The sequence below is a fragment of the Gossypium arboreum genome, chromosome 2 (genome assembly GCF_025698485.1).
Source record: "Gossypium arboreum isolate Shixiya-1 chromosome 2, ASM2569848v2, whole genome shotgun sequence".
Taxonomy (NCBI): Eukaryota; Viridiplantae; Streptophyta; class Magnoliopsida; order Malvales; family Malvaceae; genus Gossypium; species Gossypium arboreum.
The window spans coordinates 2,564,444-2,580,647 of NC_069071.1; the positions used below are offsets into that span (position 1 = coordinate 2,564,444).

Here is a 16,204-nt window from a genome sequence, read left to right on the forward strand (position 1 = left end):
AAAATGGGAAATTTTGCAAATTAAACATATAAAACAAGACAAAATTGAAAAATCTAGAGATATCATCATTTTTCTTCAGCAAAAACACCATGGGAGGTCTAAAAGCTGCTGGTTTTTCATACTTTGACATATGTGAGTTCAATTCTTGCCCTTTTCTTTGAGATTTTTATGTTTTTTGTGACTTTTACAATTAGGTCCAAGTGTTTAATTCATTAGTTTTTGATTTTATGGACAAAATTAAAAGCTATCATTGATAAGTGTTGGCTGTTTATGATGAAATAAAATGAATTTTAAGCTTTGATTTTGTTGTTTGATGATTTTATCAAGTAAATTCAATAGAAATTGATTTTAGGACCTAATTGTGAAAAAGTTGTGAATTAAGGTTTAGTGTTACAATTCTGATTTTCAAAGGTTGTATAATAGTTTAGAATGATGGAATAAAATGTTAATTGAGAAAAATTAGCTTAATATATGGGCTAATTGAGCAAGGACTGAATTGTATGACCTGTGAAATTTAGAGGAAAAATGGTAATAAACATCTTGAACTAAAACAGCTTTGGACAGCAGCAGTAGGGGAACTTTGAAAAATCACCATAAATTTTAAAAATCGAATTAGAGGATGAATAATATATGAAATTAAAGCTTATTGAGTCTAGTTTCTCATAGAAGAAACAATGTAAGCAATTGAATTATAAATTATGAGATATAATGAATTTTGTGAGACAAGGTTAGGATGAATTCGGGTTCCCCTATTTTGACTTTGGAAAATCACCAAAAATTGGAGAAAATTAATTAGAGGCTAAAATTTATACGCTTAGAATCCTTAATGAGTCTATTTTCAATATAAATCAACGAGAACATTATCTGAGTTCTGTACTATGATATAATTAATTTTTAGTGAAGAGAGGTTAGAACTGTCGAATAGTGAAACAGAGGAAACTTAAATAAATAAACTGTACTAATTGGATAAATCTAAAATTTTGAAAATTTTATGGTGGAATGATATGTGAGCCTAGTTTCAGGAAAAATTTACGGATCTTAATTTGGAGCTCTGTAGCTCAAATTATAAATAATTGAGTGACTATGACTCGTGTGAACAGTTTGATGTGAGCATTAATAAGTAAATTGTGAAATCGTACTTATAAGAATATTATATACATTAAGGATGTGGAATGAAGAGGAGGAGGAGGAAAATAAATGATATATTTTTATAAGAAAACAGTATGAGAACGATACATATCATGACATGTATATATATGACTAGTTTCAATATGATGCTTGTTGGGTATGAAGTTGAATTGAAATGTCTAAGGCAAGTATTTTATTCTGCGCATCTGAAATGTGGTATTTTATAAAAATATGATCTAGCTTTAAATATGAATGCTTGATGATTAAGCGAAAAATTTTATGAGAAATCAGTTGAGTTCCGACTTGATTTTAATGTTCATGTTGGGCTTCGAGGGCCCAAATAAATGTTATTATATATATATATGATCTCAGAAAGTGAATAGTAATGTTTTGATTAATCTGTAAATGTTTTGTATGTACTGGTAACTTATAACACTCTGTAACCCTGTTTTGACGACGGATACGGGTTAGGGTGTTACAGTTGCTATAGGGAACCACAATATAGCTCTAACTTGTCCAAAATGTCTAGTTGTGGATTCAACTAACCAAAATAAAAAAAGAATTGCAGACCGTCATAGCTGACAAAGAAAACCTCATCTCGTTCGGGAAAGGCATCATGAATGAAAAAACTTGGTTCAACTCTGTTGAAGTTGGCCTGCATGCAGCACATGAAGCAGCTAAAGAGCAGACAATGCAGCCCGAGCCATGAAGTTGCAGTTGAAGATGAAGCTGCAGTTTTGTTTTGTTACTTCAAGCACTAGTTTAGTTACTTAGTTCAAAATGAACTTAGTTGGTATAATTTTGAAGGAATTAAGTGCTGATGGATTGATAAATCAGCATAGCTTTGTGTGCAAGCAATGTTTTATAAGTTTCAATGTAACTAGTAGTAGTAGGTGATGATTAGGTGATGTTTGTCTCATTTTGACCAGCATATGGACTGGTATATGTAATGGCTTAGTGCATTCATTCGAATGTTAATGAAATTTATCAGAATACATTACAAAACTCCCTTTTCTTTGCTTTCATTTTTTATCATTTCAAGCAAATTCTGTTTTGTTTCTTCACCAAGCAACAAGCCTTCAAACTCAAGGTTCTATCAAACCTTCATTCATCCTTGTTCTTAGTTCCAACAAGCTCATGGTCTTCCTTCTTCCGTGCACTGGCGTAAGGCGGATATGAATGCTTCAATACATTAAAAAAGATTTGGAAATTTCAGTCAATCAACAGATATTTTATAATAGCTACTTATTATAAGCTTCAAGACTCAGATCTACAGAACTGTAATCTTCGATCTCATAACAGAATAAAGAACAACTTATGTATATCATGGTAGAGTTAGTACTAAATGTAAAGCGAAGAGAAAGGGATTATAAGGAACAAACTAACGTTGCGAGAAACTTCTTTCAGCGATAGATCAATAGAATCTTGTATTGGAACCAAGTCATAAATGGTACCTGTTGCCATCATTGTGGTTCTTGTCGTCATGGCTTATGTAAGCAAACTGCCTGGGAATCGATCTTACTGCTGCAGCAATGCCTAACTCTGTATAATAGTGAACTAGCTTGGATGTTGAAAACGATAAAGTTGCAGCTATTTGAATGATCCCACCTGCATTTTGCGTTGGAGGGCGGCTTTTCAAGTTGAAAATGACAATATCTAAATCACACTTTGTCAGACTTCTCGTAGACAAGCATTCCAGGCTCTAACTCCCGATAATAGCCGATTGCACTAATCATTTGGTAAACAATTTCATGCATACAACGAGACATGCAACTTCTTGATGATTCATTTACCGCTGTTGCGTTAGCTCTTGCAGGCAGAGCACAAATTACAGTCACCTTGGCTCTCCTGGTAAACGCATTGATTTCTGAAAGAATGCCTATGAAAATAGAAACAGAAATGAATTTTAAACTGAAATTATTATTCCTTGACCTGAATGAACACCAAGATGATGTATTTATACACAAATAGAACAACTAGTTATGAAAACTGTTTAACAGAAGTAGTTGTAACAGACTAACAGTTCACAACTTCTAATAATTTCTACAATTTCATAACTTGTGACAGTACATAGAATTGGCAACCTGCGTGAATTCAGATTCTTGAAGGCCTCATAATCTGCAGTATTATCAACAACAGTCAGATTCATACATCAATTCTAACATAACTAAACTTCGATACAGGGCGAAGCTAGTAAATATTTTTAGGGGCTAAAATAAAATTTTAATAGTTTGTTATTTTTAAATTTTTAAACGATTAAATTAAATTATTATTTTGAAGGAATTAAAATAAAATTTTGTTTTTATTAATTTAAAATTTTAAAAATTTCTCATTTTAAGGAACCAGTATTTACCAGTCCCCTAGATACGCTACTGCATATATATCTATGGGTGTAACGTTCCCATACGGATGGTTGAATTCCAATATCATTGCCAAAAGGTTTCCTCCTGCATCTGCATTCTCTGATGAGTAGAAAATCTTTCCATTTCTCCTTGAAAATTGAAACTGAATCTCCTTTTGCTTTGGGTCATTAATGGTAGGACAATTTAGTCCACCGCAAGTTATCTCTTTGAACTTCCACTACTTTGAAACCTCCTAGTAATTACGTAGGGCTATGTTGTGTGGAAAAATGAGCATCTCACCTAATTATATTTGAATCGTTTCTCTTTTCTTAATCACGTCAAAAGAATGTTGAATTTAGACATCACATGGGACCACCATGATGAAATATCTCAAACTAAAAGGGATTGATTTTAAAGTTTATCTAACTTCAATTATCAAATAAATTATTATTCAATTTTTAATTGATGATTGGTGCTTATAGTCTTAACATAACTTTTCTATTAATCCATCATAATAAATGAGTTACCTCGTATTGATTTAAAAGATAAAATTATAACATTTAAAATTATTAATAAATTAATAGATTCAAATATATTTTTATATTAATTTATTGTTTTAATAGACTTAATATATTATGAATTTAACAAATATCATTTGAGTTTTATCGTATCAAATTATAAATAACATAGTATATTTTTAAGATTTGATTATCTGTGAGAAAATTTTAAGTATCTACAATAATATAGATTTAATGCCTTGTGTGTTTGTGGCATTAACGAGGAGTATCCATTAAAGTCTATAATCACAAAAAAAAATCGAAAATTCATCTATTTAAGTCCTTACTAGCTCAAGTTGGAGCTGATATCCCCTCTGGTTTCGACAAAACAAAGCTGACAGCCAAACCCAAATTCCTCTACCCATCAACATTCCTTGAACCAACCTCTCCCAACCACGTCTCAACAGTCGAAAGACCGTGATTAACAATGCAATTGTAGATGCCGAGCCTGATAAAATAAACAAACCTGAGAAAGGTCCGGGTCCTATGCCTCGTTTCATGGTGCCATCACCAGTTGAACTCGAACAATCTGAAAGTGATAGCATATCTAAATCTTCTTCCTTCATCTGCTTGAATCCCAGCACAGCCTCTGGTATCTCATTAACAAACGAAGAACCCCGTTGAAATACCTGTAATGCAAGTAAAATAAGAGACCCAAAAATGGTCAAAAGACAAGCCTAAAACCTTTAACAACAAATTAACATAACCAGAACTGAAAGAGAATGATTTTATTACAATGGAAGAACTGTGTCGATTACAGTTTGGATTTCCAAAACTTTTGCAGTATTTTGCAAGAAAAAAGCGATCATCAGGCGTCCAGATGAATGCTGCCTTTATATTTCCAGTTGATAGAGCCTTTGCATAATTATCAAATGAAGATTGAGCAATGTGCTTGATATTCTTTTTTTGGAACCCAATGACCTTCACTAAATACTGGAACATAATTGAATGTTTCATATCACAACCCACAATGGCATTTGTTTTCTTGAGATTTTTTATATCTAACCAACATGTTGATGTCTCGGTGTCTGAGCTTGTTATCATGGAAGTAAAGCTTTGTGTGTAGGTTGAGGAAACTGTTGAGATTTGGCCTGCATTGCAACAAAGAACCAGCAGCAAGATTGAAAGTAAGCTGCACTTGAAGCAGAATTGGTGGCGTGACTAATTCAGTTCATTTTGACTTTTTTGTTTCAATGTAACTTAGTTTAGTTACTTTGCAACTTGTTGCCAAAGTTAGTAGGATTTGATTTTTGATTTGAAGTTGATGTAGTAGCTGATATGTCAGCTTACTTGTGTTTGTCATTCAATCTTGTATTAGTAGATTAGTGGGAGTAGTTAGCTCATTAGGTAATAGTCATTTTGACTTATAAACTTTGTATTTTAGTTCTCAAAAAAAAAAATACAGATGATGAATGCTGCTGATTTTATCATCCAAGTGTGTGCTCAAGTTCACTCTCTCTTGCTCTCGGTTTCATTTTTGTTCTTAAGCAAATTTATAGTTGTTTGTATATTGTTGCTGCTAACTTTGTTCTAACAAATGGTATCAAGAGCCTAAGTCTTTGAGGGCCTTCTCTTGTTGTTTGTTGTTTGAGATTTTAAGCTTAAGAAAGTAGGAAACCGAAGTCGTTGAACTTGTTGTTGAGGATGAGCTTCACACCTCCTCCACCACTGTTTTCCTTGGTGAGAACTACCACATTTGGGTGGTAAAATGAAGACTTATCTTCGGGCACATGATCGTGGAGTGTAGTGGAGAATGATGCCGAGCCACCTCCCTTGAGAGCCAATCCCACCATTGCTCGGATGAGGCAAGACATCTTGAGGAGCGCCAAGAAGCCAAAAGCTATGGCTGTTTGCAAAATAGAGTGTCTGACGTGATCTTCACTGCATTATGGCATGTGACTCACCTAAGCAAGCTTGGGACGGAGTTGAAGGAAGAGTTCATGGGGTCCGAGAAGACCAGCAGACAATGATTGATCAATTTGAGGAGAGCCTTCGAGAACCTCAAGATGAAGGAGGTTGAGTCTATCAAGCAATATTCGATCGAATTATGACCACTTGTCAACGATGTCAGTTGCTTGGTGATGATTTTGCTGAAAGCAGGGTTGTTGAGAAGGTGATCACTACCCTTCCAGAAAGGTTTGAGTCCAAAATCTCCTCATTAGAGGACTCGAGAGACCTTACCACTATTTCTTTGTCTGAGCTTGTGAATTTACTCTATGCCTTGGAGCAGAGGAGGGCCAATAGGCAAGAAGAGCACTCTGAGGGGGCCTTCCAAGCAAAGGCCAGAGAGAGCTCCAATTCAAGTCAGAAAGGCAAAAAGCCTTGGCTTGAGAAAAAGGAGAAGTCGAGAAGAGATTCAAGCAGGAGAAGTTACCCACCATGCACTCACTGCAAGAGGACCACACATTCAGAGAAGTTCTGTTGGAGAAGACCAGATGTTCAATGTTGGAAATGCAAACAATTTGGTCATGTTGAGAAGCTTTGCAGGAATAAAGGCAAAGTACCAACACAACAAGATCAGGCACAGGTTGTTGAAGATGTTCCAGCTTAGGAGGAGCATGTCTTCAGTGCATCTTGCCTTACAACCACGAGCAGAGCCAAGTGCAGTTGGCTAGTGGATAGTGGCTGCTCGCATCATATGGCAGCTGATGTGAGTCTGTTTAAAGAACTTGATAGGAGTTTCAGCTCGAGGATCAAGATTGGGACTGGAAACCTGATTGAAGTTAGAGGCAAGGGAGATGTGTTAATCAGCTCTAGTTCGGGTAACAAGCTAATTTCAGATGTTTTGTATGTACCCGATATTGATCAGAACTTGTTAAGTGTTGGTCAGTTGGTTGAGAAGGGCTACTCATTGATTTTTAAGAATGGTTCTTGTGTCATCAAAGATTTTCTTGGGCAAGCGCCCACAGTTCCTATGGTGACAAATGTTTCATGTTGGATGTTAGCCAACTTGAGAAGAAGGCTTATTCGAGCAGAATGAGAGTCTTGGTCTATGGCACAAGAGGCTAGGCCATGTTAACTTCAAGTCACTCGATCATTGCATAGACTTGGTTTGGCAAAGGATATGACCAAGGTTGAGCCATTAGAAGGTGTTTGTGATGTATGTCACTTGGCAAGCAAGCAAGAAAGCCATTTCTGTCGATCAAGCCCGGAGAGCTCGAGAGAAGCTTGAGCTAGTGCATTCGACATTTGTGGCCGATGAAGACTCCTTCATTGAATGGGAGTAAGTACTTTGTCCTTTTCATTGATGATCGACTAGATTTTGCTGGATTTTCTTCCAAATGAAGTCGATGTGTTTGAAGCATTTGCGAAGTTCAAAGCTTTGGTGAAAACCAAGTTGGATGTAGGATCAAAACATTAAGGATGGACAATGGGGTGAGTATTTGTCGAGAGATTCAAGAGGCTATGTGAGCGGTGGGATCCAACATCGGTGACCACGTCTACACTCCTCAACAAAATGGAGTGTGTGAGAGGAAGAATAGAACTGTGATGGATATGGCTAGGTGCTTGCTTGTTTCAAAGCAAGCTTCCCAACTCTTTTGGGCTGAGGTGTCAATAGCTCGGTGTACTTGCTCAACAAGCTTCCAACACATCTTGTCAAAGTCAAGACACCCTTCAAGCATGGCATGGACTTAAGCCAACAAATGTCTCATTTGAAGATTTTTGGATGTGTGTGCTATGTCCTTGTACTGCTGAAAGAAGGACCAAGCTCGAGAAGAGGTCATTCCTTGCATATTTGTAGGCTATAGCAGTAACAAGAAAGGTTATAGAGTCTATGATCCTTCAACAAGGAAGATATTGGTGAGTAGAGACATTAGATTTGATGAAGAGAGGACTTGGAACTGGGATGGTTCGAATGCATGTCAGCTTGAAGAAGATTCAGCTGAAGGCAACTTGGAACTAGCTGAAAGTGATCCTATCAGTGGCAATGTTGATGATCTTCCTGTGAGAGGTACTAGATCCATTATTGATGTCTATCAGAGATGCAATGTGGCCATTGTGGAGCCTTCTAGCTACGAGGAAGCAGCTAGGGACATGAATTGGAAGAGAGCTATGGAGGCAGAATTGGACATGATTCAAAAGAATCAGACTTGGGATTTGGTTAAGAGGCCAGAAAAGAAGAAGGTTATTGGTGTTCGATGGGTCTTTAGAGCAAAGTTCAATGCTGATGGGTCATTGAACAAGCACAAGGCAAGGCTGGTGGTCAAAGGGTATAGTCAGCAGTATGGAATCGATTTTGAAGAAACCTTTGCCCCAGTAGCAAGACTTGACACCATCAAGCTTCTGCTTTCTTTAGCTGCACAGAAGCAATGGAGGATCCATCAATTGGATGTTAAGTCAGCTTTCTTGAATGGTTATCTCAAGGAAGAGATTTATGTTGAGCAACCTGATGGCTTTCAAGTTCAAGGACATGAAGATAAGGTGTATAGGCTTAAGAAAGCCTTGTATGGGCTGAAGCAGGCACCTAGAGCCTGGTATGACAGGATCGATACTTACCTGTCGAGGCTCGGGTTCGAGAAAAGCTTGAGTGAGCCTACCCTCTTTGTGAAGAAGTTAAAGGAGGAGACATTGCTAATTGTCTCGATTTATGTTGATGACTTGCTAGTGATTAGAAGCAAGGATGTCATTATTGATGAGTTTAAAGCACAGATGCAAGAAGCATTCGACATGACTGACTTGGGAACTATGACTTACTTCCTTGGGATGGAAGTAAACCAATCCGATCGAGGGATTTTCATCAGTCAGCAAGCATTTGCCTTGAAGATTCTAGATAAATTTGGCATGCAAAATTGTAAGCCTATGAGCACTCCTATGGCTCAAAGTGAGAAGCTGTCAAGCATTAGTGATTATGAAAAGGTTGATGAAAGGGAGTATAGGAGCGTAATTGGCTGTTTACTCTATTTGACAGCAACTAGACCAAACTTGATGCATGCAATCGGTTTATTGGCTAGATTCATGCATTGCTCGAATATGGTGCATTTCAAAGTCGCTAAAAGAGTGTTGAGATACATCAAGGAACCTTGAAGCTTGGTGTATTGTTTAAGAAAGAAAAACAGTTGAAGTTAGTTGGTTATTCGGATAGTGATTGGGTGGTCACGATCGATGACATGAGGAGCACGTCGGGTACTTTTATACCCTTGGCTCAAGTGTGTTCTGTTGGAGTTCGAAGAAGCAATGATCGTTGCTCAATCAAGCTATGAAGCGAGTATATAGCAAAGAAGAAGAAGACAAATCAAGCCATTTGGCTTAGGAAGTTGCTATGTGATCTAAATGAAGAGCAACTTGATGCTACCGAGATCTTGGTTGACAACCAATCGGAAGTTGCAATAGCCAAGAATCCGGTCTTTCATGGAAAGACCAAGCATTTCAAAATCAAGTTCCATTTTATTCGAGAAGCTGAGCAATCCAGAGAAGTTAGCTTAGTGCATTGCTGTTCAAAGGATCAGTTGGCTGACATTTTGACAAAGCCACTTGGTACTGTACGATTTGAAGCTTTAAGGAAATCTATTGGTGTTTGTTGCATACAGTCCAAGGAGGAGTGTTGAGATTTGGCCTGCATTGCAACAAAGAACCAGCAGCAAGATTGAAAGCAAGTCGCACTTGAAGCGTAATTGGTGGCGTGACTAATTCAGTTCATTTTGACTTTTTGTTTCAATGTAACTTAGTTTAGTTACTTTGCAACTTGTTGCCAAAGTTAGTAGGATTTGTTTTTGATTTGAAGTTGATGTAGTAGCTGATATGTCAGCTTACTTGTGTTTGTAATTCAATCTTGTATTAGTAGATTAGTGGGAGTAGTTAGCTCATTAGGTAATAGTCATTTTGACTTATAAACTTTGTATTTTAGTTCTCAAAAAAAAAAATACAGATGATGAATGCTGCTGATTTTATCATCCAAGTGTGTGCTCAAGTTCACTCTCTCTTGCTCTCGGTTTCATTTTTGTTCTTAAGCAAATTTATAGTTGTTTGTATATTGTTGCTGCTAACTTTGTTCTAACAGAAACAACCAGGATCAGTATGAACCACGGGGCCAACACGAAATATGTTAAGTTGTTCCTCGGTGATTCTCCTGCAATATAAATAGTTTATCTGTAAGCGGTATCCTTAAAGAACGTGCTCAGAAACTAGGGGAACCACCATAGATTTATCTTACTATGCCCTCCATAGAAGAGAGTTGCTATAGGGTGCCACAAAATAGCTCCAACTTGTCCGAAAGGCAAACTACCAGATTCATGACTAGTTGTAGATTCAACTAACCAAATAACAAAAACATTGAAGACCGTCATAGCTGACAAAGTAAACCACATCACGTTGGTGAAAGGCATCATGAATGAAAAAACTTGGTTCAGTTCAAGGTCTTCCTTCCTCAATTGATCTGAGCCTTTTTCAAAATATGGAGATGATAGTTCTACATACTGGTCTGTCACCATTCTTTGGTAATCCCTAATTACTGGTAAGCCAACGGCTGCATCATAATCCTTCAATACATAAAATAAAATAAAATAAAAATTGAAATTGAAATTTCAGCCAGTCAACAGATATTTTATAATAGCTACTTACTTTACTGTAAGTTTCAAGATTCAGATATTCAAAATTGTAAAGCAAAGGGAATAGATTATAAGGAACAAAAATTAACCTTGCGTGAAACTTCATTCAGCGATTCATCAATAGAAGCACCACAAAGTCGAATCATTTTATTTTTCCTTGTGGTGTCTGTTGCCATTATTGCAGTAGCTTTCTTAAAAATATCAATCCAAAACCCTGTTAATTGTGTATTCTTGTGGTTCTTCTCGTCAGGGCTTATGCTAACAAACTCGCTGAGATTCGATCTTACTGGAGCAGAAATGCCTAACTCTGTATAATAGTGAACCGGCTTGGATGTCGAAAACGATAAAGTTGCAGCCATTTCAATGATCCCTCCTGCATTTGGCGTTGGATTGCGGCTGTTCAAATCAAAAGCAACAATGTCTAAGTCACTAATTCTGTCACACTGCCCATAGACAACCGTTCCAGGCTTTAACCACAGGTAGCCGCCGATTAGACTAGCAAGTTCGCTAGCAATTCCATACTTATGTCGAGACATGTAACTGGTTGAAGATTCGTTTCCCGTTGTTGCTTTACCTTTTGCAGGCAGCGCACAAAGTACGTTGGCCTTGACTCTCCTCGTAAACACATTGGTTTCTGCAGAGAATGTAGTTTCATAATTTGTGACAGTACATAGAATTGGCAACCTGTGTGATGTTAGATTTTTTATCGCCACGTAATTCTGATAATGATCTGCAATATTATAAACAACAGCTACTTAATTATCGATCATGAAACAAGGAGATTACATCAAATGTTTTTGAATCACTTTACCTTCGATATCTATGGGTTTAAATTTCCCATGCGAATGGTTGAATTGTAGTTGGATTTGGTGTGCATCTCCAACAGTGTTACATTTTGATGACAGTAATAATAATAGCAAAGCAAAAGCAAAAAGCTTGGCAAAGATGCTACTCGTTTCTTCCAACATGCCTCTAATGAGTATAGTTGTTGCTCCTATTTCTCCTTGAAAATTGAATCTGAGTAATCTCCATTGGTTTGAGCTTGCAGGGAAGGACAAGATAATATTTTTAATTTTGGATCAACAGTTGGACTTTTCTTGGCATGTTTTCACATTGTTGACCACCCCTAATTGTCTTAGTCTCTTCATTGGAAAGCTCCTAGTAATTGTGTTAAGGCTATGTTGTATGGGAAAAATGTGCACCTTATGCATGATTGTTGGAGTTTGACCCAATTAAGTAATGAATAAGTAAAGAATAGTCGAAACAGATTCGTACAAAATTAAACTTAAGTGGACAATTCTAGGATAGAAGTTACTTTAGAACAAAATAGTAAGACTTTCTAAAGATGCGTTTGAACCCCCAACCCCAAACACATACACAAAGCACATAGCCAAAAATACAGAGAATAAATTATTATTGAGTTCCACAATTAAACATTCAAATTTTTGGGGCGTTACACGATTCCCATGCTTCAATATCACGATACCCTTATCCTTGGTGATTTTTCGCTCAATTTCGTGCCACCATCGAGTTTCTACAATACTCAATCGATTGTTAGGGTCCAAATGACACATTTGACCAATTTAGGTCTCAAAATAAGAAAAAAAAATCAATTAACACTGATTAGAATGCAAGAACTAAAATTAAGCTAAAACTACGAAAAAGACTTTTAAATTTCTCGATAATAAGCTCTGTAGGTGTAACGAGGAGCCTAATTTGACATATCAAATTATGATAGATCAATGCTAATGGCCAAGTCAGTAACATGATTATTCTTAATATTTTAAAAGAAATCATGCTAATTCCTATCACAAATATACTTGAATCCAATAATAACCATTCTAGAGATGCTTTTGGTTGATGTTATGTAACGTTTTACTATTGTTGTTAGAATAAGACAGTATTAGTTTGAAATAAGATGTTGTATCAGTTGATTCGTAACTTAATCGAATCAGATTAAAAAAATCAATTGAACTGTCGGCCGAACATTTTGATACTAAATCTTTGATGCAAAGATTGAAGAATTTTTTTAACAAGTTTTGAACTCATCTCTAAGGGTAAAAACTTGATTAAACAAATCACAATGTTTGGCATAAAACTCACCAATTATCCCATTTTATTGCATCCTCTGTTACGCCACGAGATGGAGTATGACACGACCATATCATCTTAGTACAATACTCAATAATTTAAGTATTGTCTTAAGATGATATAAAGGGAAATACGACAGCGTCGAAAATACTCTCAAGATTAAAGGGAGACTTTGTTATCCTTCCACACATATCACTAACAATATATATTTCTATTAAGGATATAAATAAGAGTTCAACCCAATAGTGAAACTATGAGCTAACTATTATAACCCATTAGTGGGGCCAATGCCAACTATTATCACTCGTTAGTAGGGCATGTGCTAACCATTATAGCTCATTAGTTGGGCCTAAACTAACTACTATAACCCATTAGTAAGGTCAACGGTAACTTCCATTTGTCAATCAAATACGAAGCATTAAACTCATTTGTCTATATTACTTCTATATAAATTACTAGTCCAATAAAACCATAAGGTTATACTTTCCTTTCATAGCCTTAACTCTTCTCCAAAAGTTACTAAACATGTCCAAGATTATCTTAATATAACATAATTTAAACAATGCTTTTAGAAACCAATTATGAAAGTGAATAAAAAATATATCTTTCGAAAGATTACAACTCGAGTTATAAAACATGAAATCGAGAAACACTTAAAGCGAAAGAATCTAGAATTTATAACTTTTCAACCATATAAAGGAATGGTTGGTATTTGTGTAACACCCTTAAAATTTTTATATTTTGAAAGTAGTAATAAATTGAGATTGTGTATAATTGATTTCTCAATAAAATGAAAGAAGAATGTTGTGATATATTAATTTGAGATAGGGACTAAATCGTAAAGATGTGAAAAGTTTTGAGATTCAAGTATGATAATCCAAAATTTGAAAGATTGAAGTAAAAACATGAGAAAATTGAAGGACCAAAAGAGAAAGTAACCCAACTTATTATGACAAGGAATTGGTATGCAAGACCAAATTGAATAAGTAGAAAACTACAATAGATTAAATCACAATTTTATCTAAAGTGAGAAGTGATTCAAGGATGAAATTTTGAAAAAACATGAAAGGTAAAATGTTCATTACTCAAAATAGATAATTATATGGTGTAATAATTAAAGAAGAAAAGTATTGAAATATGATTGAAAGATTATTTTATTATTAATTTATTATAAGGTATTTTATATTAAATTGTATTATTTTATTGAAAGATATTTGCATGGAAACATGAAGAAAAGTCCCCATGCTTCCAACGCCACTTATATATATGAGACACTTTTCATAAAACCCACTTTTCTCTCAAATTCCTAGAAATTTTTCATAGTAACCCAAAAGGAGAAATGATGTAGACATATTAGAGAGTTAGATAACCATCTTAGAAGCAATAAATGAGAAAATAGAATTAATGAAAGTTGAAAAAAAAGGCATGAAAGTGAGAAAATAATACAGGAGAAGCAAAGACAAGGAAGCTCTTATGAGAAAAAGGTGAGTATTCATACTATCCTTATTTATATTTCAAAGATTTAATTTAATATATGATAATGATTGAATGTATGGTGTGTGAATTTAATTAAAGTAGTAGTGATGAAAAGTAAACAAAACAAGTTATGTGGAACTAAATGTTGAAATGAGAATATAAATGAAATGAGATGAGATAGTGATGAAATAAAAGGGAAAGTGTGATGATATACATAATTAAGTGATCTTGAACAAAAATTTAATTGTTTATAAGTAAAATAGATGTTAATTATTGGTATAAGTGATACAAATTAAAATAAGTGAATATATTCAACAAAACAGTTTTAGACAGAGAGTGAGTTCAACTTTAGAAATTCACTAAAAATTATAGAATTCGATTTAGGGATTAAATTAAATATTTAATTAAATCTTATTGAGTCTAGTTTTGCACAAAAAAAATGGTGTAAGTAATGAAATGGTGTAAGTAATGAAATTGTAAGTTATGAGATATATGATTTTTTGTGAGACAAAGTTAGGATGATTTCGAGTTCCCAGTTCTGACTTTGAAAATTTATTAAAAATTGTACAAAAAAATTTAGGAGATTAAATTTATATGCCTAAAATATTGATGAGTCTATTTTCAATGGAAATAAACAAAAACATAATATGAATCTTGTACTGAAAGATAATAATTTTTTAGTGGAGAAGGGTAGAAACTACCTAGCAACAAAACGGGGGAAATTTTAAAAAAACTTAATGTATTAATTGACTTATGTGAAAATTCTAAAATTTTTATGGTAAAAAGGTAATTGAGTCTAGATTCAAAAATAACAAGCAGATTTTAATTTGGAACACTGTAGACTAAGATATAAATAATTTAGTGATTGTTACTTAAGTGGACAACTTTGTTAAAATTATGTAATTAGTAAAATTGAAATTAATATTGCATATACACATACAATACTAAAAGCCATAAATTCTTGTATGAGTACATGTACACAAGAATGATGAATGAAGAGGAGCAGGAGGAAAAATATTAAAAGAATGTGATGCTAAGAAATTAATATAAGTCATAGAATTTCTAATAATAATAGTTTAAGTGAATTGTTAAGAGATTAAATGAATAATTGTAATATGGTGTATTAATGAATTTATTTGTAAAATTTTGATAGTTGTGTTAATATTTAATTAGAAACATATGGCATTGAAATTGGAAATAGTTACATGGGAATTATATGTATATGAAATTGGTAGAATTTTGGTATACAAATTTGATTGTAAGTGATAAGAAATGATAAAAAGGAAATCAATTGGACACAGAATTGATGTCACGACAAAAGGTTCACCGTGTCGCGACGAGCAAAGATAGTGAGTGACGTCAAAACAAGGAACCGCCAACGTTGCGACTAGGGCTCGGGATTTTGAAAACTTTTTAATTTAGTCCCTATTTAATTATAAACTATTACGAAAGCTATCGGAAGCTCGAATTGAATTTAGAAATACTTTTAAATTGAGTTGTAAAAGTTATCTGGTCTTAGTAGTACGATTAAAATGATGAAATGAATTGAATTTAATAATAATTGTTTCGACAATGAATGTAACACATTGGCACCATGACTTGATGATCGGGTCGGGTATGAGGATGTTACAATTTAGTACTGTATCAATGTACTTTTTTTATTCCATAAGCAGCCTTATAAAATTTTCATGGGTCTTTGTTTTTAAAATATTTTATTATACCCTTATAGGACACTTGTCAACACCTTGCCCTACTTATGGAGTCTAAAAACTCTACTGGCAATGTACCAAATACTTTCATAAATCAAACAAGTACATATACCTAGAAAATAATAATACAAAAATTTTGTTACTGTGAAAAATAAAATAAAATAAAATAAATAAATAAAAATACACAGACTTTACGTGGAAACCCTTTCGGGAAAAAACTGTAACAACTCTTACCCGTATTCGTTGTCGGAATAGGGTACAAGGCATTACTAGAGTTTACCGAATTAATTTTCTGTTAATACGAGTTAAATACTATTCATTTACTAAAACATGTCATTACATCCTTTAGATGGGCC

The 16,204-nt window shown here is 34.5% G+C and overlaps 2 protein-coding genes and 2 long non-coding RNA genes across 4 annotated transcripts; 1 reads left to right on the forward strand and 3 right to left on the reverse strand.

The window, feature by feature from the left end:
- The first annotated feature begins 56 nt into the window (after positions 1 to 56).
- LOC128289425 (uncharacterized) lies at positions 57 to 2,133 on the forward strand. The gene is made up of 2 exons (XR_008279072.1): positions 57 to 132; positions 1,697 to 2,133. It is a non-coding gene; the product is annotated as an uncharacterized LOC128289425 (long non-coding RNA).
- LOC128289424 (uncharacterized) lies at positions 2,091 to 3,058 on the reverse strand. Its single transcript, XR_008279071.1, has 2 exons — positions 2,583 to 3,058; positions 2,091 to 2,310 (listed from the first exon to the last, which is right to left on the reverse strand). It is a non-coding gene; the product is annotated as an uncharacterized LOC128289424 (long non-coding RNA).
- A 1,244-nt stretch (positions 3,059 to 4,302) lies between these two features.
- Positions 4,303 to 5,820, reverse strand: LOC128289415 (uncharacterized). The gene is made up of 3 exons (XM_053025261.1): positions 5,646 to 5,820; positions 4,763 to 5,118; positions 4,303 to 4,656 (listed from the first exon to the last, which is right to left on the reverse strand). The coding sequence occupies exons 1-3, from the start codon at positions 5,818 to 5,820 to the stop codon at positions 4,303 to 4,305; spliced, it is 885 nt and encodes a 294-aa protein (XP_052881221.1).
- Positions 5,821 to 9,845: 4,025 nt separating this feature from the next.
- LOC128289426 (uncharacterized) lies at positions 9,846 to 11,704 on the reverse strand. The gene is made up of 4 exons (XM_053025276.1): positions 11,384 to 11,704; positions 10,662 to 11,302; positions 10,179 to 10,503; positions 9,846 to 10,094 (listed from the first exon to the last, which is right to left on the reverse strand). The coding sequence occupies exons 1-4, from the start codon at positions 11,538 to 11,540 to the stop codon at positions 9,982 to 9,984; spliced, it is 1,236 nt and encodes a 411-aa protein (XP_052881236.1). The 5' UTR covers positions 11,541 to 11,704; the 3' UTR covers positions 9,846 to 9,981.
- Between the last annotated feature and the right edge of the window lie 4,500 nt (positions 11,705 to 16,204).